The sequence below is a fragment of the Copadichromis virginalis genome, linkage group LG14 (genome assembly GCF_057382275.1).
Source record: "Copadichromis virginalis isolate Kocher_CV1m ecotype Utaka linkage group LG14, C_Virginalis_male_GT1.1, whole genome shotgun sequence".
Lineage (NCBI taxonomy): Eukaryota > Metazoa > Chordata > Actinopteri > Cichliformes > Cichlidae > Copadichromis > Copadichromis virginalis.
Genome location: NC_140631.1, coordinates 4676431 through 4700987, shown reverse-complemented (window position 1 = coordinate 4700987; position 24557 = coordinate 4676431). Strand labels below are relative to the sequence as shown.

At 39.4% G+C, this 24557-nt stretch overlaps 1 protein-coding gene across 6 annotated transcripts in view; it reads left to right on the top strand.

The window, feature by feature from the left end:
• Window positions 1-24557, top strand: part of myo18ab (myosin XVIIIA b) — a 127845-nt gene that overhangs the window by 49760 nt on the left and 53528 nt on the right. For all 6 annotated transcript variants that reach the window (XM_085479062.1, XM_085479063.1, XM_085479061.1 and 3 more), the window contains 10 exons: window positions 6130-6300; window positions 6480-6570; window positions 6841-7033; window positions 7739-7825; window positions 11121-11262; window positions 11373-11532; window positions 12440-12626; window positions 13300-13504; window positions 13774-13883; window positions 17463-17528. In XM_085479062.1, coding sequence (XP_085335188.1) covers window positions 6130-6300; window positions 6480-6570; window positions 6841-7033; window positions 7739-7825; window positions 11121-11262; window positions 11373-11532; window positions 12440-12626; window positions 13300-13504; window positions 13774-13883; window positions 17463-17528 — 1412 coding nt within the window. The remainder of the gene's footprint in view (window positions 1-6129; window positions 6301-6479; window positions 6571-6840; window positions 7034-7738; window positions 7826-11120; window positions 11263-11372; window positions 11533-12439; window positions 12627-13299; window positions 13505-13773; window positions 13884-17462; window positions 17529-24557) is intronic.

The window sequence follows — 24557 nt, the reverse complement described above, 5'->3', positions numbered from 1 at the left end:
CCAAGACCATATCTCACAGGGGCCAAGCCCCAGCAAGCCCCAGACCCAGCCATGCACACACACACACAAACACATGGACCAGATTGTCATGGTCAAAGATCTGACCACCCTCATAACGTCTGGGTACTGACCAGTAAAATAAGGTTGTGAATACAAGCAGCTAAAAGGAATTTCCTCTGTAGGGAGGCTCGGCTGTATCTTAGACTTAAAGTTAGGAGCTTAGACATCTGGAGAAAGATTGTAGTAGAGCCACTGGCAGTGTTGGGGAGTAATGGAATACATGTACCGCCGTTACGTATTTAAAATACAAAATATGAGTAACTGTATTCTGTTACAATTACCGTTTAAAAAGGTGGTATTCAGAATACAGTTACTTTGTTGAAATAAAGGGATTACACGGCGGCCTTTTCCTGTTCCATATGTTAGGCTGTCCCCTCTCTATTTTTGGTAATTCCACGCCGGTGGAAACCCAAACAAAACACGCATTAAGAGGCTCAAATGCCTGGGTCTCAAGCCCATGTCACCTCTACTTGCGTCCCGCAAAATGACGTGACGAAATATTTAAATAAATTATTGTTCAAAAAATTATTTAATATGAAGGCAATACAGGCATAGCCCTAAAGAATGTAGCCTCATGGGCAGTGTAGCCCAGCTGTAAGTACACTGTGTTCGTGTTTTCCTCTGAAACAATAAGCTCCGTTGGAGCAGCCTTTCAACGCCTCTCTCTGTCTCTCGCTAGCAAACTTGACCCAGGCAACAAAGTAAAGTTTTCAGCTATGAGCCCGACACGAACCCGACGTATTAGCCAGAGGTCGCTTTACTACGGTTCGGAGCTGTGGACCTGTTTTATATATGCACAGAATAGTTTTCTATACGAGATCACTGCAAAAAGTGCAGCCTTACCTAATGTCCACCTACTGTTACTCATTTATATTAAGATTTAAAAATGTAGCTGGTATTGGTATGATGAGTAACCTTCAGTAATAGTAATAAATCACACAGCTATAGTACATTCATGTAGTTGTAAAAAGCATGATAATATATTAAATAATCCAAAGTATTCAGAATACGTTACTCTCATTGAGTAACGTAACGGAATACGTTACAAAATACATTTTGGGGCATGTAATCTGTAATCTGTAGTGGAATACACTTTAAAAGTAACCTTCCCAACACTGGCTATGTCCATGGTGCTGATGTAAGCTATAGGTGACGGTTTCTCTTTGTGTATATATATGATAACCATGTTCAGTGGAATCATAACAAAACACCCACATTTCTGTTTTGTAACGCAAAACAATTATAAATCTGAACAGAGACGGCGTCTGAGGTTGTGTTGATGCCCAAATTCTTTCATATTTATTCCTCTAAAGTAAGACAACTGTAGCCCTTTATAAGATTTATTTAATTAAACCCTTTATTAATGTTCTGGCTTGTGCGGCTCCCGTTACAAGCATGAAAGACACGTGCATATGAGAGGTGTCATCATCTCCTGTGAGACAAATTTAACAAAGATCTGTGACAAAACTCAGCGAGAAAACAATAAACTGGAAGTGTAAAAACACCTTTTTACTGTTCTTTGAGGTAAATCCCAACATTTATGAATTTCTGCAGCCTGTCCTGGTAGCTGCCATTCATAAGGATTATTTCTGCAGAAAAAGAATGACATGATGCATTAAATGCCCTCTTTTATGTGAGCAGAAGCAGATGCAGAAGAAGTTAACCACCGATGTGATAGCCATCTCTGTCATGGCCAGCTCTGACTGAGGTTTTAGGTTTTGTCGAAACCCTTAATGAAAACAAAAGCCAGTCTGTGCTGATCTTCCTATATACGCAAAAACTTTATTCTCAGTCAGAATAAAGAATAAAATTTACAGTAAGAGTAAACAGTCGACTTTTCAAAAGAAGTTAATGGTCTGTAGAAACGTCTGTGTTTGTTTGTGTGTCAATAAAAAAAGCGTGTAAATACATAAAGTGTTAAATACCGTTTTCACTGCTCCATTTTCACGGGAGAGAGTTCGGTAAGGGGATCCCACACTAAATCAGCAGTGAAAGTGTGAAAGTGTGCATATGCGTTCCACAAGCAGCTTGAGCTTTGTTCTGTCTTAGATAATCCACAAAGAATTTCATTCTATTTCACATTTTAGTCTGGATTATTAAAATGCAATGTCTTGTATAATCATTTTCAAAAGAAACTGATATGCGCAAAATCCATCGTTTTACGCGCGACTCCTTACATCGCCATGATTAGTTACATGGTCACAACAAAATTACGGCCTGTTTTGCACAACAAACAAACAAACAACAACAAAAAACTGAAGTGTCATCGTGTCCGTACTGCTGAATAAAATGCATATTTTCCTTTACATTTGTTTTACTTCTCATAGTTGGGTTTCATTTGGAATTTCCTTTGGAACTCCAAGCGCTTTAGAAAGACTGGAAAGTGGGAAGTTTGCATGGATCACATCACGGTCTTCCTCGCCTCTCAGTCAAAGGTCCTGATGAACTCTAGCTATGCCCACTGGTCTGTGCCGAAAGTCACTAGTTGAGGCAGTTTGGGCATCTTCTTAGTAAGCCTATTGGCCACCAACCTTTGAAGGTTTGTTGGGCACACCGAACTGGTAGGAGACAGCAGGGTAGACCCAGAACTTGTGTAAAGTGAACTGGAAAGTTTTGCTTGGGAGAAATTTGGTTGAAATATCCCGCTTACCCTGCTGCCACTAGAGTGAGCACTGATCCACTCCAAATAAAGTAAGACCTGAAACTTGCAATGTCATCCTGCTTAATAGGGAAAAGGTATATGGAAAAAAGAGGCCATGGATGACAATATGTTAACAACAAACTGGCAAAAAGTCTAAAATGGGCAGTCTAAAATCTATATGCCATATTTGACTTGTCCCTTTAACATGATCCTCCTACGTATGTAATTTTAGTTGTTTTAGATTGTAAGGACGACTTGAAATGAAGATGTGCATATCCTGCATTTGGTTTTATACTTATATGCAAGTTTCCCAACAACTGATTTATTGATTTTCCCAGCTTCTCTGCACTGCACTGACCTGATTACTTAATGCCAGCATGTCTCTGTTCAAATTACAATCAACTGTAAGGCATCAAATGTGAATTCTTCTTGCAGAAGTGGGAGAAAAATTGTTTTTAAGTCAAATTTACTTTCTACCACCAGCCACTAGGTGTCATGTTTGACATATGAATGTACTGCTCTCAGTCAGAGGCACGCTGACTACAGAGGCAAAAGGGAATGCAGATTTTTTCCATTAGATGCCGTTTAATGTGGCTTTTTCCAAAATGTTTCAGCAGTCCACAGTTAATTCCCCTAGAACTTTTAGAAGTCCAGGTATGTTGATCAAATCCTACATTGTGTTCTGTTTTTATGTATGACATCCAAACAGTTTTTGAAGTTGAGTTTTAGTTTAATCACTAGTCATATATTTGAGGTTTTACTGTATATAAGTAGAAGGTCCCTTAACTTTAAAATTGTGCCGTCTGAAAAAGAAAGCATACCTGCACAGAAAATAAGATGGAGCGCAACAGAATACATTTATTTTATATTTGGATGTGACTACTTTACAATCACTACCAATTTAAGTGCCAACTTTAATTTATTTGCAAAATTGTGTCTCCATAACTGGAAGTGATTACCCTTGCACGTATTTATTGATTTTTCTCCTCATTGCAGCAATCTCAATGTGGTGGCTGTGTGAAGTGTTTCCTTCTGTTTTTTGGGTCGTATGGGTTCAATGTCAGGTGGCGATGGATGCTCCAACATAAAACTGGGGACAGTAAAAGTCATCTTTTTACATGTTTTTGCTGAAATGCACACTTACTTCAAAGTGACATCAGTCATAGTATAGAAAGTCTTTTGTGACTTGAATAATTTTTAACGTCAGTAGTCTGCACTGACAGTGACTTTACTTGAAGGACATTCTTTATGCTTGGACCGTTTTCTTTTAGTCCTGAGTATCATTTCCTCTCCACTGGTGTGAAACAGGGGTTTGGGGTGCTATCAGTCACATTTCTCAGCCAGCTGTTCCAAAGCATAATGATGTGTTGTCAGTGTTGTTGAATGCTAATGTTCATGTTTTCCTGTGTCTGTGATGATGTGATGAATCCTTAAACTATTATCTCTAACACCCCCCCCCCCCCCCCCCCTCTCTTTTTACTTGCATGTTTGCATGCTGCGCCATATCAAACACAGATGGAGATGAAGGTAATGGGAAAAAAACAACACACGACTTGTTGACCCTTTTTTTTAACCTAAAAAACCTTATGTCAGAGCCTCTCCTGTTTGTTTTCTGTCTGTATGCCTTTATCATTCTCTTCAGCCATTAGCATTTTTATTGTTTCTGCTCCTCCTCTTTCTCTCTTGTGTTTTTTGTGTTTTCTTCATTACGGCTCTCCCATCTCCTTGCATCGCCTTTTCCTTTTCTCTAAGATGAAAATCAGAACTTCACTGTTTCTTTAAACCGCCCTCTCTCATACCTCCCCTGTCACCTCATTCGACTTCTGTCACACTACTACAATTCTGAAACAAACAAAGTAAAACTTGTACATTTTCAAATCTCTTGTTTGTGTTTTAGCTCTCTACCACAGACCTTGTATTTCCCAGATTAACCTGGACCCTGTTGGGTTCTCTGGTTCTGTGTCGCTTTGATTGGCTGTATGTCGCTGGTGTTGTCATGATTCTTTGGTTTATTCTAACACACTGGCTTTGATTGAGGTTCCGACCAAGTGGAGATGCTCTCCTCTTGCAGATAATTGTGCAAAAACAGATTGAGAGTTAGGATTAAACATGATTAGCTGTCATCTCCATCACATATCTAAGAACACACCAGCCTCACACAGCTTTTCCGTTTCTCACAGTAGAGATTTCCATATTTATGTTTGGAGTCGTGGGGACAGAACACAAACATGATGTGCTAAAACCCACACAGCAGAGGACTCTTGGTGTTTAAGGTGGGATCATAACTGGATCCTACTTAAATATTTTAAAGATTTTTAAAACATTGATTTCATTTATTGACATTAAAATATTTAAGTGTCTCTAATTTTTACTGTCAGTGTATGTGCTGCAAAGTGTCAACATGAAACTATTCTGTACTGACTTTAAGTATTTTAGTAAAAATAATTTACATCACGTCAACTGCAAGATATTCACCAGTTGACTTTTAGAGCCACCAGTGTTCAGCATTAATTCAGCATTACACATTGCACAAAGAAATGCTGCCTTTCTCTCTTTGTCTATGCCGTTGACAGCATATAATACAGTATAGTTGTGGTATTATAATAATACATTCTTCAGGAGTCTGCTGTCGTGTTTTGGATGGGGTAAAGTGATATTATACAGTAAATCAGTACTAGACTGTACTGTACACCTCATGACATCTTTCATTAAGAGAATAGATACTTTTTAGTCCTTCTAGTGAGTCCATCACAAAAGTTGCCTTTGTTGATGGCAGTAGTTGGGGTCTGGAAAATTTCTCATTCACTCTGCCACTTTCAGGAGATGAATTATCATTATGCAGTTAAATCTTGATATAAGAGATATCCCACTCAAGTATAAGAATCAAGTCAACATTCATTTCCTTTTAGGGAACTCCTCTAAATCATAGATGCTGATATGACTGCGTTACTGCGTTAGAGAAGCGCTAAATGTTCCATTACTGCAGAATCTCAAGCTCAGTTGTCGTTTCATTTCAACTGACAGTTTTTGCACTTTTCAGCATTGTTTTTTCACATCTGGGACAACTCCTGTCAAAGGCAGAGAACATCTCTTTTGGTTAAATAGAGGTGCCAAGCGAAGTGTTTACCAGGTAGAAGGCCAGGACCATCGTTGAAATTGAATTTGTATTTTAACAGTTACAGTCTGAGGTCTTGTCAGCTGTACTGAACCTCAGCAGAGCTGATAGTTGTACTGGATTTGGATACTGGAGTGTCACAGAAATGAAATCTTGCCTAAATTTGCAACAGACGGTAGAAATAGTAGTTTTGATCTACAGTAATTGTATACTTACACTTGCTCTTCATTTTTACTGTACATGTTATCTTCGTTGCCTTTCTTCTTCTAGCTCTTTGTTTTAGAATTTGAACTCATTCATGCTTTACTTGTAGTGGGACGTCGGCAGTTTGCTCGTCATGAATGGGCTCAGAAAGCGGCCTACCTGTTGGGCTGCACCTTGGAGGAGCTATCTTCATCTATTTTTAAGCATCAGGCCAAAGGACTGCAGCATTCTACCTCATTCAGAGGACCACCAGATGAGGCTAGCCATGGTGATGGCTTAGGTAAAAATACTGCAAACGTTGGAATTTCCATTTATGTTGAATTATTGCTAAAAGGGTTCCCATTGTTGATATGATCATTTTTTCTTAGATGCAGACCACATTTTGCTTGTTTTCAGCTGCTGTTTAAAAACTGAGTCTCATGAAAAAAACATAAAACGTGCATCTCATCTGTCTCTCAGGCCCTAAAGTCACAGCTCTGGAGTGTTTGGAGGCCATGGCATCAGGACTTTACTCTGAGCTTTTCACACTTGTCATCTCCCTTATTAACAGGTTAGCTGTCAGCATTTACCTCAAATTCTAGTACTACAATATTCATATTCAATTTGGACTTATATAAAATAGCTAGATCATTCATGAATTCATCTTGCCAGATAAGCGCTGCACTTTAGATTTTTTTTGTAAAATATTTAAAACATTCACCTTCAAATATTGTAAGAATGAATTGGTATATAAATATAATTTTGACACTGGGAAGCTGCAGACTGCTTGATTAGTCAAAGCTTCTTCACTAAAGCCTGCTGATGCATCTGTGTCCCTCAGGGCCCTGAAGTCTAGTCAGCACTCTCTGTGTTCTCTGCTGATCGTTGACACTCCGGGTTTCCAGAACCCTCGGCTGGCTCATCAGCAGAGGGGAGCCACTTTTGAAGAGCTCTGTCACAACTACACCCAGGAGAGGCTACAGACTCTGTTTCATGAACGGACCTTTGTCAAGGAATTGGAGAGATACAAGGAGGTGCAGCTGGAACAACAGAGCTTAACACTTGGGAGGGACAGAACATATACATATTTCATGCACTGATTTTAAGGACGACTTAATAATTACATGTAGTCAAACACAGATGTCTATTTTTTCTGGCGTCTGCCTGTACCGATAATTCTCAACTAATTAAAATTTTTAGGATTTTAGATGCACTGGAGATCAGTTCATTGGTGCTCCACAGCAGTAAAGAATTTGACCTCAGTACTCCAGATAATCCACAGGATACTCGGGGTTTAGAAAATTTCTACTTCTACTGTAGTTCCAATGCAAGTGGTTCACATCAAGATCTGTGGTTTCTACGAGTAATTGAGCTTCAAAACTTGAATAAATACACAAAAACTCAAATGTTGAGAAATTGGTGGTGTCAGTAAAAGCATTTCTATGTGTAGTTTACAGCCTCGCCCTGTGCTTGTGTGGGTTTCCTCCAGGTAAGCTTGCACAGACCAAAGACCCTACAATAATGCAGAGAAAACCCCCAACAATCAAATGTCCAGTTTAAGAAATTTCCAAAACTTTTTATGTACTCAACCCAATCTATAGCTTTAGTAACTGCTGATTTCAAGATTGAGATGAACAGCTGCACTTGATTTTCTGTTTTTTATTTTTTATGAGCTCATCTTCTGCTGGTACGTGTCTTGTAGGTTACTAACCTGAGTTTCTGTCCCCTCCTGCATCTAGGAAAACATAGAACTTGCTTTAGATGACATAGAGTCCAACACCTCACTGTCTGTAGCAGTTATTGATCAAGCCTCAACCCAAGCTCTGGTAAGCAACCCTCACTACACTCTGCTTTGCTTTCACCTGGAATCAGTTGTGAGAAATATGCTGTGTTAACAGCACAGATTAAAGTTGTGTTTATGTTCAGTGGAGCATTGAGGTATTTAGGTCCAGATTCAAGGGCAGTTTATCTGGGCCTGAATTTCAGTCATTATTCAGGGAGACATTAATGCAAATGAAGCTGTAGCCAAATGAGCACCCCAGAGTACCACTGAGCCAGCAAATAGCTCTTTTCATCACTGCTGGCAAATGCAAATAGTTCTAGGTCCATGGCCAATCTAGCAAAGCAGGCATCAATATGTGCTGAAGCCAGAGGACCTGAGATCTGGGACAGAAAACTCCCCCTACTCTTCTTGAGACTGAAATTAGATGTAACATAAAAGAGTTTTCAAAGCATGCTTAGCCTAAATGCTTGTCAACTTGTTGTGATGGTTGGTTCCATATTTTCTTGCTGTTTCTTTCATTTCCTTTAGGATTTTGTCTGAGATCAGCACTATTGATTAGAATCAAATTTGTGATGTGTTTTCTCTTTGAAGCTTGAAAGAGTCTCCTTTTCTCTCCACTCGTTGGTTCCCTTTTTACTAAAAGTCTGTGTTGTTAGCAGTACAAGTATTTGCAGCATTTGGTCTGTGTAGATGGTCCTGCAGTCTTGATGGAGACAAGTACTAGATTCCAGCTTCCTTTTGTGTTGGACTGTGTTGAATGTATTAGATGATTTATATAATGGTGTGTATTTTTATTTGAAGTGAGAGTAGAACAACAAACCTGTAATTATGTAAGAGTAGCAAATGTCTGTTAACCATAATAACTGACATTTGATACCATCAGCAACGTTGTTTTTCATGCCAAACTGTTGATCGTTCTAGTTTTCAAGACACCTAGAGACAATCAAATCCCCCAAATATTAGCTGAAATGCTTTAAGCTGCATCCATATTGGAAGCAGTTCACAGCAACCAGAGGCCACACAACGTAAATGACATTCTGTGACTACAGGAAAAATAACAAAATAACCACTCGAGATACGTTTCTCCAGGCAAGTGGTTGACGCAGTTATCAGTGCGCGAGCAGGATCCTGTTGTTTGACATATGACTAGGTAGTAAATAAATTAGATGGTTACCCAGGCAACCCGTACCTGGAACATTAAGGAAACAGGTGTCAGCTTCAAAGCGAGTGTGGTGCTTTAGCAGCAAAGACTACAGAATGGATTCCTTTTTGCTGGCATGTGTGAATCTGAGGTCAGTTTCTAATGGTTCAACTGAATTCAAATGAACTCTTAGGACTAGATTGACATTGGATGTTCTGACCTACAATCACTAAAGATTTTAGAAGTTTCTGCAACTGATCCTCTTTATGATGGACTTACACATTATGTACACACATCCTCAGATAATACAGTGCTCAACCACAAACAAAATCACTCTGTCAAGCTGCCCTGGTCTTTCAAGGCAAGGAATCTGTAGACTGAAGGTGTTAGCGTCACAAGGCCTCTGTAGATCAAACTTTTATCTTGTTTCCAATCCTGAACAATCAGGTGGTACAGATATTACACCAACATAAACACCAAGGTCCTCTGCCTCTGGTGCCTTTTTTGTTCCATCTTCCACTGCTCTGTGGCACATTTCAGGCTCCCACATGTCCATCGTAGGCGTTTTGGCAAAGGTCATGGGTCTGCAAAGGCATTCTCACCACTGTGTGGCTAACAGCCCTCATATGCAGCGAGATGCATATGTGCATAATCTGGTACCTTTTTTCCTAATCATAACCAGCTTGAAGGATTTTAAGCAACTACAGAAGACTTTCGGTGAGCTTGAACCACACAGCTTGTGCTCCACCAGGCCATCAATGGAACTACACCACACTGCCACTGTCCTTTTGAGTGGAATCATAATAATTTTGTGTCTGTGTTTGTGTGTGATGTCAAGTAGTGACCAACAAATTATTTCAATTTATCTGAAGAGGAATTAAAATAATGTTGTTGATCTTTTTGAGGTAGCACCGCATCGTGTTACACAAATATGAGTCTGTCCAATACCTTTAGCTTTAGTTAATAGCTGCATTACTAATGACACCCAGAAGAACAGTAGACATGGAAACACACTGTGACTCAATTTTGATTAAACAATACAGGTGGTGCATTTGCATCTAGCTTGTGATCTCTGTTCAAATTACAGCAAACTCTTTTTAATCTCTGTAAGTGATTCGAATGACACTTTAGCAGATAATGTGTTTTCAGCAGCACAATCCTAAGCCTCTTCTTTGATTTGGAAAGCCTTTAAGAGTCAGCTAACTTTGTATTTTCATTATAAGCGGCCTGTCTGCACAGGTTTCATATTTTTATGTAGAAAGCCTCATCTCTGCTAGGTCCACAAATTCAACAATTTAACAAAACAGTGCAGGATTTAAACTTTGTACTGACAAGAGGAGTAGTTTTATAATCAGCTGTTAAGGTTGTGAAAGCCTATATCCAAGTAATCACTCAAGCTTTTGTGCTGCACTGTTTTCTTTTTATATTGTTAGATTTTGGGTGCTAATTTACTAGCATTAATTGAACATTGATTTCTAAGTAGAATGACAGGCATTCAGAAATGCTTGTGGAAGGCTTATTCTGCATTTGTACAGAATTAGTTTTATTTGCTTGCTTCTAACTTAAATATATGAGCTGTATGATTTTCAGTGCACAGTTGGAAAGCTCACTCAAGTCTGATTTGTGTGACTGACAATTTTTAAAAGATGGGAGGAAATCTTCTTAAAAGTAGAAAATTAAATGAAAGGGCCAATCCTTGCACTTTAGTTTAAATCAGTACTGTAGTGTTCAGCTTTGAAGGTTTGGGAGGACATTAGAATGCCCTTGATTGAGTCTTTATGAAAAATGCTGAACAAACCTTAAGGACAAATTTGTCTAGAGCAACAGCAGCTTACTGTAGGTGGAGATTTGCCATGTGGAAATTCACTGTCTCTAAGGTTTGAAGGAGTAACAGAAATTGGTCCAATCCATGCTACCCAAGGCCTCCATGTTTATATAGTGACATCAGATGATGGTGCTGACAGTCAACTCCACAGCTCCAAAGCAACCTTTAATCTTGAGAGCAAAAATGTTTTTACTTTCTTTATTTTGTTTTTGAAAAAAGAAAGCAAAACACAAACATCTCTTGTCAGGTATTTGGCTGCTTAGTACCCAGTCACTGTCCTCTGATGAAAGTGACAGATAACGACTTCTATATTGTCTTTCCTTGATCTGTCCAAATAAAAAAGACATTTTCGCCTGCCTTTGTTCATCACAGGTTCGTACTCTAGCCAGGACAGATGAAGCTCGAGGCCTTCTGTGGCTCATGGAGGAGGAGGCTGTTCAGCCAGGAGGTTCAGAGGAAACCATGCTGGAGAGACTCTTCAGCTACTATGGCTCTGCACAGGGAGAAAACAAAGGTGAACACTCAAACACGTAGCTGTCCCTTAACGCAATCAGTCGAGGCTTTCTGAAGAAACAAATAGACAACACTGATACACCATGGCAGAATATTTCCATTCTGTTGCAGGAGCTAATCTACTTCTGCGAGGAGAGAAGCCCCACCTCTTCCTGCTGGGCCACAGCCATGGGACCAATTGGGTGGAGTATAACACCCAAGGCTGGTTGAACCATGCCAAGCACAACCCTGCTGCCCAGAATGCTGCAACCCTGCTGCAGGACTCCCAGAAGTATGATGCCTCTGTCTATACATGAACATCATCCAGTTTAATAGAACAATGTATGAAGTGATTGGTCATCACCGCTGTTGTTTTTAAGCTGCACGTGCCCTGATGGAGTCGCTAGTAGTGGATTTGAATTAACTGGTTACGTAAGAAGAAAATAAAACTATGTCCTGTACTAATAGAATTACATTTGTCCGATATAGAGAACATATAAATGTACATTACAGTACACTGCATGTGAACTTGTGAAAGAAATGCCCAATTTATTCTTGCATTGCCTGGATTTATCTCAGTTTCTGTCATGTTAGGCCTGCCTTTCCACCTCTGGGGGCTCTGTGTTCTCTTGTCTTTAGTTCATATGCACTCATTTCAGTCTGTCTGTAAATTTTATGGTTTCAGTCACTCAAAAAAACATAATATGCTTGACAAGGGGAAGAATGTAGAGTTTAATCAAATGTTTCCAGTATGATCTTACTGCTACAATCCACAGTTCAACCATGAATGAAGTCAATATATTTTGTACTGTAGGTTATGAAATCAATGGCTCTTTGTCTATAAAGTCTTGGGAACATTTGCCTTACTGTCTTGCAAAAGGGAATACACACTCTACTTAAGTATAGTCTAGCTAAAGCAATTAATTTGCTCTAAAAAGACCAAAATTGCAGGGACAATATCTAACTTAGCAGCTTTTCAAAATCTGTTTCAGACCTTTAGCAGTCATAAGGTGAGTGTTTGACACCATGAGGCAACAGAGTGAACCAAAGAGTGCAGCAAGGAGCCTGTCAACATATGGCTCTCAAAACTATAATATGGCACTAATGCTATCAGATTGATTTCTTTATATTGTCTTGTGAATTCTTGGATGCTAGTGATGTGGATTTGTACAAACCCTATCATCTTTCTGCCACTGCAGGAAGAACATCAGCGCGCTGTTCATGGGCCGGGCCAGTGGAGCCACCGTGTTGTCGGGCTCCATCGCCGGTCTGGAGGGCAGCTCCCAGCTTGCCCTGCGGCGAGCCACTAGTATGAGGAAAACCTTCACTACAGGTGTGGCTGCTGTCAAGAAGAAGAGTCTGTGTATCCAAGTGAAACTCCAAGTGGTAAGTGGATGAGAGTGTGGTTAAAAGGTACGAAAACACAACAGGCACCAACCACCTTGTGGCTGCAGCTCAGTGCAGCTGCTTTGGCAATGGAGCTGCACACCTATGGCACCTCTGCCATAGGTGTGCATTGAAGATCTTGCGGACCGGGGCCTCTGCCAGGCGTTCCCAGCGCACCCTCACTATATATGCACATTAAGGTCATGCAGTTCCCACCACCTGACCCAACTCACCACCTGGTGATTAGTTGACAGCTCAGCCCCTCTTTTTAGCCAATTGTCCAAAACATATGGCCGCATCTCTGGTGAAACAATTATAAAATCTATCCTCGACCTCCGGCCTAGGGTGTACTGATGCCAAGTGCACTTATGGACACTCTTATGTTTGAACATGGTGTTCATTATGGACAAACTGTGGTTTGCACAGAAGTCCAACAACAAAACACGGCTCTGGTTCAGATCCGGGAGGCCGTTCCTCACAATCATTCCCCTCCAGGTCTCGCTGTCTACATGAACATTGAAGTTCTCCCAGTAGGACAACAGTCCCCCCTTCTGTTGCTTTTGTAATACTTGTTAAGGCAGTGACGCTTAACTCTCTACTATTTTCATAGCTTGTTGTTGCATGAAGTCTTAGAACTGGAAACTGATATCTGATATAATCTCTTTATTTTTAGGATGCTCTGATTGACATGGTGCGGCGTTCTAAGGTTCACTTCGTCCATTGCCTACTGCCCAAAGTAGAGGCAGTAGGAGGAGGTGATTACCGTATGGCTCATGGAGAGAGCCCTGACTCGGGTCTTATGACTCTGGACGTGAGCCTCCTGAGAGCTCAGCTCCGAGGATCCAAGCTGCTAGATGCTCTGCGCATCCACAGGCAAGGTAACTACTTTGCAGTGTTATATGTATGTAATTTCAACACTCTTTCCAGTCACTGTTATGCTGATGACAGAACCACGTTTCAGTTTAATTTGATCTGGGGTTAGGGGTTAAAGTACCCCAATGTAAGACTGTCCCATAGACATTCATACTATTGTCTGTCTGTTGGCTGTTGATAAAGTTCTAGCCTTTCCACCAGCTGCAGATGCTACTTTAACTTTGGTGTTCTGAGTTTGTGTGCTCTCTTCTCTGTTCTGCCTCTCTGCCTCTAGGTTATCCTGACCACATGGTTTTCTCTGAGTTTCGAAGGCGCTTTGATGTTCTGGCACCTCATCTAACCAAGAAGTATGGCCACCACTACATTGTCACAGATGAGAAGAGGGTGAGTGCAGAGTTAGCATGATACTTGCAGTTCTGCTGTGAGTAGTTGGACTGTGACTGCTGATATAACGAAAAGTGCTCTCTTGTCAACATCCTTAGCTGTTCGTATATTAAGATACAATGTAATCATTTGCCTTGGTTTAATCAGAATAAATCATTCACAAGGGGAAATTGTTTTGTAAAATTTGCTCAGGATTGTGGGAGATGTAAGGTTATTTAAGAGTACCTGAAATCCACTGTTAAAGTGATGTGGTGTAAATGTGGGATAAATAACAGGAAATGTTACTTTCAGATTGATCATTTATGTTCTTGTGAGTCTTTTGCCTGTAAGTGAAATACTTACTCATGGGGATATCTTTTGTCTTTTTTTCACACCACAAAATCACGTACAGTGTAGAAAGGATGAAGTCTGGACATGCGGTGTTTCCCTCTTTGCCCTCCACACTTGAGTCTGTGAACACAATCCATTTATTCTTCCTCTTCTCTTACCGCTGTCCTGGCTCTCCCGCTCTTGTGTATAATTAATTATAATTGTGGGGGATGGCAGCATTCAGCCACTGTACTGAATAATTACTGATAGTGGGAACAGTTCTTTGTTTCCTCTTCTCTCTGTCTTCCCATCCATTCCCTTGTGTCTTTTTTGTCTCGTTATCTTTCAATTTCTTTTGTATAGGTGGCAGAACAGTTTAGGAACATCCCCGGGCATATGATTAATGTCTTCCCTACATTTATTTAGCGAGTATATAGCATTTTTGCACTAAGGTCTGATTAGTCTTACGAGGATACTGTGAGAAAACATATCTACATTAAGATCCTCTGTACCTCATGTCTTGTCTCAAAAGGTGCAGAATCTGTTTTCTAAGAATCAACATTTTGTTTTGTTTTGTAAAAAGAAAAAAAAACTTAAACAAGGACAGATGTGTAAAATCTCGTGCTCCTTTACACTGCTCTATACTACACTGGCAGTGAGGAGGCTCAAAGTTTCTTGAAGATGAGCTTAGAGAGGATATCCCACTCAAAGAGTACTAATGCTACGCAGGTCTCTTTATTTGAAAAGGAAGATGGATGGAAGGTGCTGGTGTGAGATAGATTACTTTAGCCAGATTTAATTGGACGATAATACAATTTTTTTTTCACAGAGGGAGAAAGCAAGAGAGAGAGGGTTTGGTTTGCTGAGTCTGTCGGACGGTTTGTCTCTGCCAAACAAAAGCCCCCATTTTTCTCCTGCTATAGCCCAGTACTGTCTGCTCCTCTTAAGACAGCATGATGTAGCCATGTTGTCAGTGTCCATATGGTACGCCTGCCAAGAGCTTTTCAGACCAAACAGGCAAACAGCAGGGGAGAAATTTAATGCATCATCCCTGAGAAGCTTAATTCTCTCTAAAGTTTGTTACTATTGTTTTCCTCCTTTGAGAGGTTCCATGGTCTAGAATGCCTGGTATGAAACATCTTTTACAATCAGATCCCAGTTTCATACCTGCCTGATAGATATATCTGTCTGTCAGCTTCTTGTGAAACACAAGAGGCAGCCAAAAAAAAAAAAGGATGCTTCCAAAAAAGCTGAAAACTGAAGCTACAATATTAATAACAATATTGTTTTTCATGGCAGCTTAATTTTGTGGGTTGAAATTAAGTTTTCCTGCATTATAAAATGCAATGTGATTGTTCAAAGTCACGCTTACACACAGGATCTGAATAAACTAGGAATTTGCAAATTTTTGTACTTTTTTATACAACACTTCAAATCAAATTCAAGACTGTTGCAATAAAGGGACCGTATGCAATTGAAAAGCCTACGTTTCCAAAAGACCACTGTGTCTAGTTCCACTTCACGTCAGGGAAAATGTTCTGAGACTAAATTTGAGCATTTTTGGTTTTTGAACAAATTTTCATTCATCAACTCCAAAACATAATCATGATGATCTGAGATCTGAAGTTTTAGTCTGATGAGTAAATTAACAACAGAATGGTTGAAAAGAAGAGTTACTGAGGTGTTCAGTGAAGAAATCGCAAAAATACCGAGGACCTAAAACCCTTCTTTAAGAGGAACGCTTCTTCCTTAATTACTGCAAAAGTCCTGTAATTACATTAATCTTGTCTTGCAATTGTTCGGGAATTTCACAAAACAGATATGTGCATGAAATAAAGGTAGTTTTTCCAAGAGTTCTCAGAATAGATTCCCTCAAAGGCTCTTACAGTGGGGGAAACAGTTACTCGATGTTGAGCCCTTGCTGTTGCCTTACCAAAAAAACAGAGGAGAAAAACAAGAACAGTATCTAATTTTTATTGCAGTTTTATTTTAATGCAGCAATACAGAACTCCAACTATTTTATTTGTAAATGGAAGAAATCTAAAATGGACATCTTTCCAGATAGAGGAGGGATGATTATCGTATCTCATGGGGTGGGGATGATCATGAGAAAGGTGGTAGATCAGTCCAAAGCTTGGAGCTTGTTAGTGATCTAAGGCAGCTGGGAACACAGTGACCAAGAACCTTGTTGGTAACACACCATGCTGTAATGGATTGAAATCTTGCAACGCCAGCAAGGTCCCCTGCTCAAGAAGGTACATATACAGTTTAACAGTGAACATCTAGATCAGGGGTGTCAAACTGAAATACACAGTGGGCCAAAATTCAAAACTAGAACAAAGTCGCGGGCTAACGTTAATATTTATTGAAATATATTTATTCCTCCAGATATAAGAATGAATCTCTTCTTATGGACTCAAACACGTTTTGCTGAAAAACTGAATATGGAACAAGCAAAGCTTAATACTGAACAATATATATATTAGCTGTATAATACCAGTAGGCCAGCTCTGATAGTAATTTGGTATGGCTTCGTGGGCCAAATGTAATTAGGCCAGAGTTTGACACCTATGATCTAGATGATTCAGAGAACGCTTGTTAAAAAACGTGAAACCAAAATTGAACTCTATGGCATCAACTCAGCTGTTTTCTGACAGTGATCAAACACATACTGCAAAGACAATAAGAGAGTTGCCAAAGAAGCACATTAAGGTCATGCAGTACCCTATTCAGTTTCCAGACCTCAGTTGTATAAAGAATCTGTGGATGGAGCTGAAGCAGGCTTTAAGTTGCTGAGTGGCAGCCAAGAAACCTAAAAGATTTAGCGAGTTCATGTGAAGTGGAGTGGTCCAATCAGTTTGTAACTTAAATGTAATTCCTTTTGTCTGGATTTTAGGTTGCTGTTCTGTGTTTTTCCCCTAAAATAAAAACCACCATAAAAGTTAGAAACTGATCATTTCTTTATAAGCAAACTTTCCAATTCAGCAGGGGATCAAACAATTATTTCCCCCACTGTACATTTAATGACACGTTTACCAAATGTAGTATGTAGCATCACTTTTCAAACCTTGTAGTCTGTTTCCTTTTTAGGGACATCGAGGTATGTGTGTGCTTGTGTTAGCTGATTCCAGAGTGGATTGGTGTTTGTTGCTATGGCACGTAACTTGCATCATTTTTAGGAGCCAGGTCACATGACCAGACATAGGTAAGGCCCGGACACAGAGCGATTGGGTTGTTTATCTAATGAGTGTTCGTTCTGCTCGTTTCCAGGCAGTGGAGGAGTTACTGGAGTCTTTGGAGCTGGAGAAGAGTAACTACCACATGGGGCTAAGCAGGGTGAGTTTTCCCTAATGCATACACTTTTCATCTCAATGTACTTCTGCTTATGAGTTAATGCAGTTTTCCTGTTATTGCAAACTCAACATTTCCTTCACAGTACTAATTCTTTTTGTGGTGATCCTCAGACGCCCCTCTTTTTTATTGCAATCCTAAAATCCAGTTCTTTCTTCTTTGTTGTCTTTACATTTGTTGTTGAAAATGAGATTTTTGTGGGTTTTCATCATCACTTTCTACACTGATGTTGATCAGCTTGTCGTCTGGCTGTTGCTGCTTTGTGTTGCTGTGAAAGAGCAAGAAAAAGTATTCAAATTCAAAAACCTTTTTATGCTTTGGCCCTTGCAGTTAAACAGATAATTAGAACACATTTTCATTCTACTCACTAGCTTGTCGAGCAAAAGGGGCGACAGGCTCTCTGTTTCTTTTTTGTTCCTCTGCAGTGACAAAGTCTTCACACTTCCACATGTATCCTCACTAGTTCTAATTCTCTTTTTTTTTTCTTTTTGGGGGCAAGAGGTGATATTTTCTGCACTCTCTGTATCTTGCCAAGCAGCAGTCAAACACTGCCAGACTGTTGAGGATAAAGTGCAGCTAATCACAAGGAAAAGGGCAGGCAGTTTTTGCTAATTAGATCTGTGAATGTCTGCGGAATAAAGAACAGTCTGGGCCTTGGCAGATATTGCAGAATGTTTGACCTTGCTTCAGAGTTTGACCACTACATTCCCAAAGTTAACTTTTTAGTACCAAAGTTTTCTTTTAATCTGTGGTTTTCATATCAGTAACATTGGTAATGCCTCTTGTTTTGTAATGTTTTTACTGACAGTTGAAACACAAAGGTGTCCAACCAGCTCATGTGGGAAAGTAAAGCACCAGCTTCCCATTTAGAGAGTAAGTGGCCCAGTCTGTGGGCCACTTACTCTCCAACCGGCCTACTCCTATAATACTTAACTAAACGTCTGATAAATACTCTATATTACTCATCCATCGCTCCCCATATTTCTATATTAACAATTACACAGTATGTACAGTTAGATCCGAAGGTCAGTGAAGATAAGTAAATACAGTTTCTAATTCCAGATGACAGTATCAGTTCTGTTAAATTACTGCAACACTTGAGCTAGATGGACTTGATAAAGACATTAAACATGATAATCAGTTTTATCCCAGGGTGATGTGGCAATGTTACAAAGACTTTTTTATACTGCTGAATAGGGATGGGTATTGATAAGATTTTCACGATTCCGATTCCATTTTCGATTCTGTTTAACGATTCGATTCTTTATCGATTCTTTTTAAAAAAGGAGAACACTAAGGTCGGTTAGCTTAGAACTTAGTTTTATATCTTCTCTTTGAACAAGATAGAAATTTAGGAGTAACATGGCCTTACAAACCCAACAGTGAGATCTTAAGAGTTCCAGCCTACGGCTCTTCAGTGGGGTGTCACAGGGTCCTCAGGAAAAAAAATTGTAAATGTGAAATAATAAAATAAATATTCTTCTGTAGCAATAACAAAGTATAACATAAATTATTCTGTAGCAATTACACAAGAATATCCAGTAATGTCCCTGCCTACAATTAAACACTTACCGAAAATCGGGGGCATCTGCTGTGGCAAATGGGTGCAAGCCTTTGACCACAAACTGAGTCACTGCTCGGTGACATTCGTCTGTCCTGGCCTGAAAGGAGACGCTACCGGTAGACTGCAGGGAGAACTGCCAGCATCTGAGGCAGCCAGACTCTGTCTCATCATGGTCACCTAAATGCACAGTAATGGCAGGTTTTGTAATAAGGCAGATCGCGCTAACATAATATGCACTGTTAGTTGATTATTTACCTGCCGCATTAACGGGAGAGGACGTGCAAACGTTACCGCTGCTGCTGGGTTGAGATTCACGAGTCCGGAGCGGAATTAAAAACATGACATTCATTAAAGGTCATCGTGTGTTTTGTGAGCAAATGCTTTTGCATATTCGTAGTGTTTCCCCCCTTAAATGAAATATCTACTTTGCAAGTATTGCAAGTTGCCCTGTTGTCAGCCGTTCTCGTAAAGTATAACCAAACTTTTGAGCGTTTGAGCCGCCATGTTTCCTGCCAGGTAAATGACGCTCCGCAACGCGGTGACGTCATTCGGGGCGACTGGAATCAATAAGAGAATCGTTTGCAAAAATGGCAAAAAATTCCAAGGAATTGAAACACCGGTTCTCAACAAGAACCGGGTTTTGATACCCATCCCTACTGCTGAAAGTGTTTGGCTTTGCAAATGTTCCATAAATGGTAAATGGAGTTGAGGTCAGATTTCTGAATTCAATAAACATTAGTCTCTTTAAAGATGCTAACAAAAATTGTGTGTCCTCAAAGAAAGGAGTGCCACTTCTCCTTTATGAAGAAGGTAGCTTGGTGAAGCAGCACTTCACATCACAGAATAATAACACAACAGGATAAATTTAGTTAAACACATTACGTTATATCACTACATATTATTATTTATGTTATTATAGAATTATATATATATATATATATATATATATATATATATATATATAATTATTACTATATATATATTTGTGTATGTTATTTTTTTTTAATCAGAGTCAGATGGAAATACATGAAAGACAGGCACACTTAAAAAATGGCAGTGAAGAGAGCAATGACTTGCCTAAGAGATGTTGTTGATAATTAAAGGTACATTTTCCAGCTAACGTTTGTCTGTGTTAAATAATAACACCTGCCTAACATGGTCTATGTCAGGGGTGCCAAACTCATTTTACATGGCGGGCAACGTACAGCTCACTTTGACCTTAAGTGGGCCAGACCAGTGAAACTTCCCATTCAGTATAAAGAAGTTACTTATTTAACTGTTTTTCTACATGAGGAAGAAAAAGCTGCTGTGACAAGGAAAGAAATCTGTAGGCACGCATCTTTGGACTTAAACTGTAAGTAATAGATGTGAAAGGTTACGGCAAAAATTCTTGCAGCTGATTGCCCAGACTGTTCAGGTTTTTTTTGTAATCGTAAAAACCAGAAATTTCTATAGAAAGTGGAAAAACAGAAACTTTTCTGTCATTTAAATTTTTAATGCCTAATCATTTTGTGTAGTATGAATGGCCATATGAGAGCATTTTATCAGTAGGAAAAACTGTAAGACTTAAGAAAACAAACAAACAAACAAACAAAACGGTTAAAAGGCCAAAGTTTCTGCTTGTGCTTGTTTGTGGTGAGCAGAAGTTCAAACAAGTTAAGAATTATAAATAACTTCAAGCACATTCTGGCCTATGAGACTCATTTAGACCCTGAGCCCATGGCTCTGTGCTACATGCAGATATTCAAAGACACTTTGTATATAGTTTATTTTGTGTAATATTCAATACTGAACTGTAACTTAGGAGAACACATATGAGGTTTAAGGCCTGGATATGTTTGAAACCTTTTATCCTCCACCATGGAAAATGGCTGAATATAAAAGTGGATATCACTTCAGACAGTCTCCAATATCATTGAAATGCAGCCAGATGCTGCTCATTTTACATTTTAGCTCCTTTCTTCACTTTTTCCCAACACGCTTGCATTTAAATCCAGCTCGCCGTCTCTCTGTGTACTTGGCTTGTACCACTACACTTGTTGTCTTCGGAACATCTGCCCCCCTTAAATCTTTTGCATAATGGTATGATCCCAGCCCCCCACCTCCACCCCCGATTTTAATAATTTAAATAAATAATAATATTACATTTCATCTAAGAGACTGAGGGTCTTAATACTAGCATTGTCTTTCTCAGTATTTTCTAACAAGTCACATGTCCCGCCATCTAAAATTAAAGCAAATCACACAGACTTTTGACATTAGTTGTGTTTGGACTCTCATCAGCCTGGAGGAATTAGCAGTAACACAAGATTTGTGGGCTGTGCAGGTATTGCTGCCAACCTGTCCCTGGTGTGCAATGCCAAACTTTTTGTAGCTCTCTGCATGGTAGTATTAAACCATTCCCACACTGACACAAGGGTCTCTGAGGAGCATAGCTGTTCATGTTTGCCGCATGTGTTGTCTGCTTCCAGGCTAGTTAGACATCATCTTCCCACGATAGAAAATCCCACTGGAGCAGAATTGATTTGTGGTACCCGAATCCATTTTTGGGGAGTGGAAAAAGCATTTCTGTGCTTTTTATACCTTAGCCACTTCATTTTCCCACCAGCATCTATAGCCACAACAACAGTAAGGCAGTATTTAAAACTGTTAGATTGGCGTATAGGGAAAAGGCCTGCACAATGCCATTTTACACAAAATATCAGTATTTGTAGAAATCTATAAAGCTCCACAAACATAAACAAAAGTAATTCACCATAATATTCTTTGATACTCTGGAATTTGCTATAAGCCCTGAACAAATGTTGTTGTTGTTTTTCCCTCTGGCAGTAAACATAGCTCACAGGCAACTGGATGAGGAACAACCTACTGCTCATTAAACCACTATATAAAAAAACAAAACAACCCCAAACAAAACTATAGCAGTTGCCCAGCTGGGCTGCAAATTTTGACTTGGACCCAAAATCATAGTAGATCACCTCACTGAACTATAACGCAGGTACCCACACAGTGATTATTGCAGAATTACATATACTCATCATGGGCATAACTGTTATTTGTAATTTAGGGTTTTTAATAATTTCTTTAAACTGCTGTTTTAGTTCCAGTGAAAGGAACTCTTAATGCTTCAGCACACCGAGGCATTTTGGATAATTTCATGCTCCCAACTTTGTGGGAACAGTTTGGTAATGGTCTCCTTCTGTTCCAACATGACTGTGCACCAGTGCACAAAGCAATGTCCCAGAAAGTCTATTCTGTTCATCTGGAGTTAGCGTTGTCAGTGGAAGAAACTAGAGATGGACCGATCCGATATTACGTATCGGTATCGGTCCGATACTGACGTAAATTACTGGATCGGATATCGGAGAGAAATAAAAAATGTAATCCGATCCATTAAATATCAAAAAAGCACCTCACAAAACTTGCGACACGGCGTAACTTGGCTCATAACCGTAGCACGTCGGAGCAGTGTGCATCACGTGATAGAGCGGCTGTGTGTGTTTGTAGCCTCGCTACCAAACCAGCATTTCATCTCCGAGGAAGTTATCCCAGAGAGAAGTGAAGCAAGTGTGTAAGTTCATCTCTGAATGTTTGTAAAGCATTCCCGCGTTAAGCTTAACAACCGATATATGGAGCGACTGCCTCTCTCTCCTGCTGCTACTTCAATCATGAACCTGATCAATGATCAGCTGATCGGCTTTTCTGTCGCGAGTCCGTCTCTCTTGTTTGTTTTTGGCCCACTTTGGACCAGAAAGAGGAAACCAGCAGCTGAACAACAGCAGCACGGATCTGGCAAAGTTTAGCCAGGGGGGCCGATAGGGCATGAACAGGGAAAAGGGGGCACAAAGACATACTTTTCTTTCTTATTCTCATTTAAAATGTCTAGCTTTTAATAAATAATTATCTGAATCTTACACCCAAAGTTTTAATCTGATGTAAAATGTATAGAAGTCCATTACTGTATATAGTAACTGTTAAGTCTAATATACCCTAGTAAGCTATACTACTTTTTCCTTTGGGAAGGTACCATCTGTGCAGTCTGCCATTCTGTTGAAGAAAGATGTTGAATCTATTTAATATTTCTTGAAAAATAATTGATTTCTGTGCATTTTTTTTCACACTGCATCAAATTAAAGTTGATTACATCGATTAAGCATCATTAGGTGGAGGGTGGTTCCCTATTTTTTTTGCTGGGAGTTTGCAACCCTATTAGTTAGGTTGCTTAATATTTATGCTAAGTACTCTTTAAAATACCAGAATAGGGAGGATGGTGCAGGTTTAAGTTCATTAGATTGATCAGTATTGCTGAACTATGACATATTTTGGGTGCAGTGTATTTTTTACATACAGGTATAACAGAATAGCTTTAGTGTTGTTTATTTAAACTTGAGTATGAACTTATACAAAATGCAGCAAGATATTAAAAAAACAGTTTTATTGATTAAAAAACACTATATCGGATTCATATCGGTATCGGCAGATATCCAAATTTATGATATCGGTATCAGACATAAAAAAGTGGTATCGTGCCATCTCTAGAAGAAACATTTAGTCAATCCACCAAGTGACTTCTTCAGTCTCAGCTGGCTGCAGGTTTACCCTTCATTATAAAGAGTACATTTGATTAATGACTAAAACTAGCCCAACTGACAAACGATGGGCTGTGAGGTCAGTTTCTTTATCATTAATATGCAAATTGTTGCTTTGAACAGCTTTTTTCCTTGAACACATGAAGTCATCATTTTAAAAAGTGCTACATTTACAAAGGTTTACACAAATAAACTACATTTATTTCTAATTACTCTGGTTATCTTTTTCTAATATTAAAATTAGAGCAACCTGGTCTCAAACACAAACCCGTATCCAACCAGGTCGAATGCCACCCATATTTCAGACAACCAAAACTTCTAGAGTACTGTCGTCAGAATGACATCATGATTGTTAGCTATTGCCAAACTGGCTCCTCTAGAGATGCATCTTGGGTGAATTTGAAATGTCCTCCTCTGCTGGGCGATGAGGTGCTTGTATCCATTGGGGAAAAAGTACAACCAAAGTAGTGCCCAGGTGGCCCTGCACCTCAACATACAGAGAGGAGTTGTAATGATCCCAAAGAGCTTCAAAGCTGAGCGGATCAAACACAACTTCCAGATATTTGATTTTTCACTGACTGAGGAAGAAATAAAAGCCATTGAAGCACTGAATAAAAATATTCGGTTTGTTGAGTTGCTGATGTGGATTGATCATCCGGAGTACCCCTTTTGTGATGAATACTGAACTCTGTAACTTTTATGTGATGTACTTGATTTTTAAGAATAAATGACAGATCATGGGAAAAAAATTAAAAAAATTAGAGCAAATAGTTTTTAACAGCACTTTACTTGAACTTGAACTATTAACTTCAGAGAGTTAATAATGTGAGAAAATAAAGGAGAGAGCCAGTATATGTGACA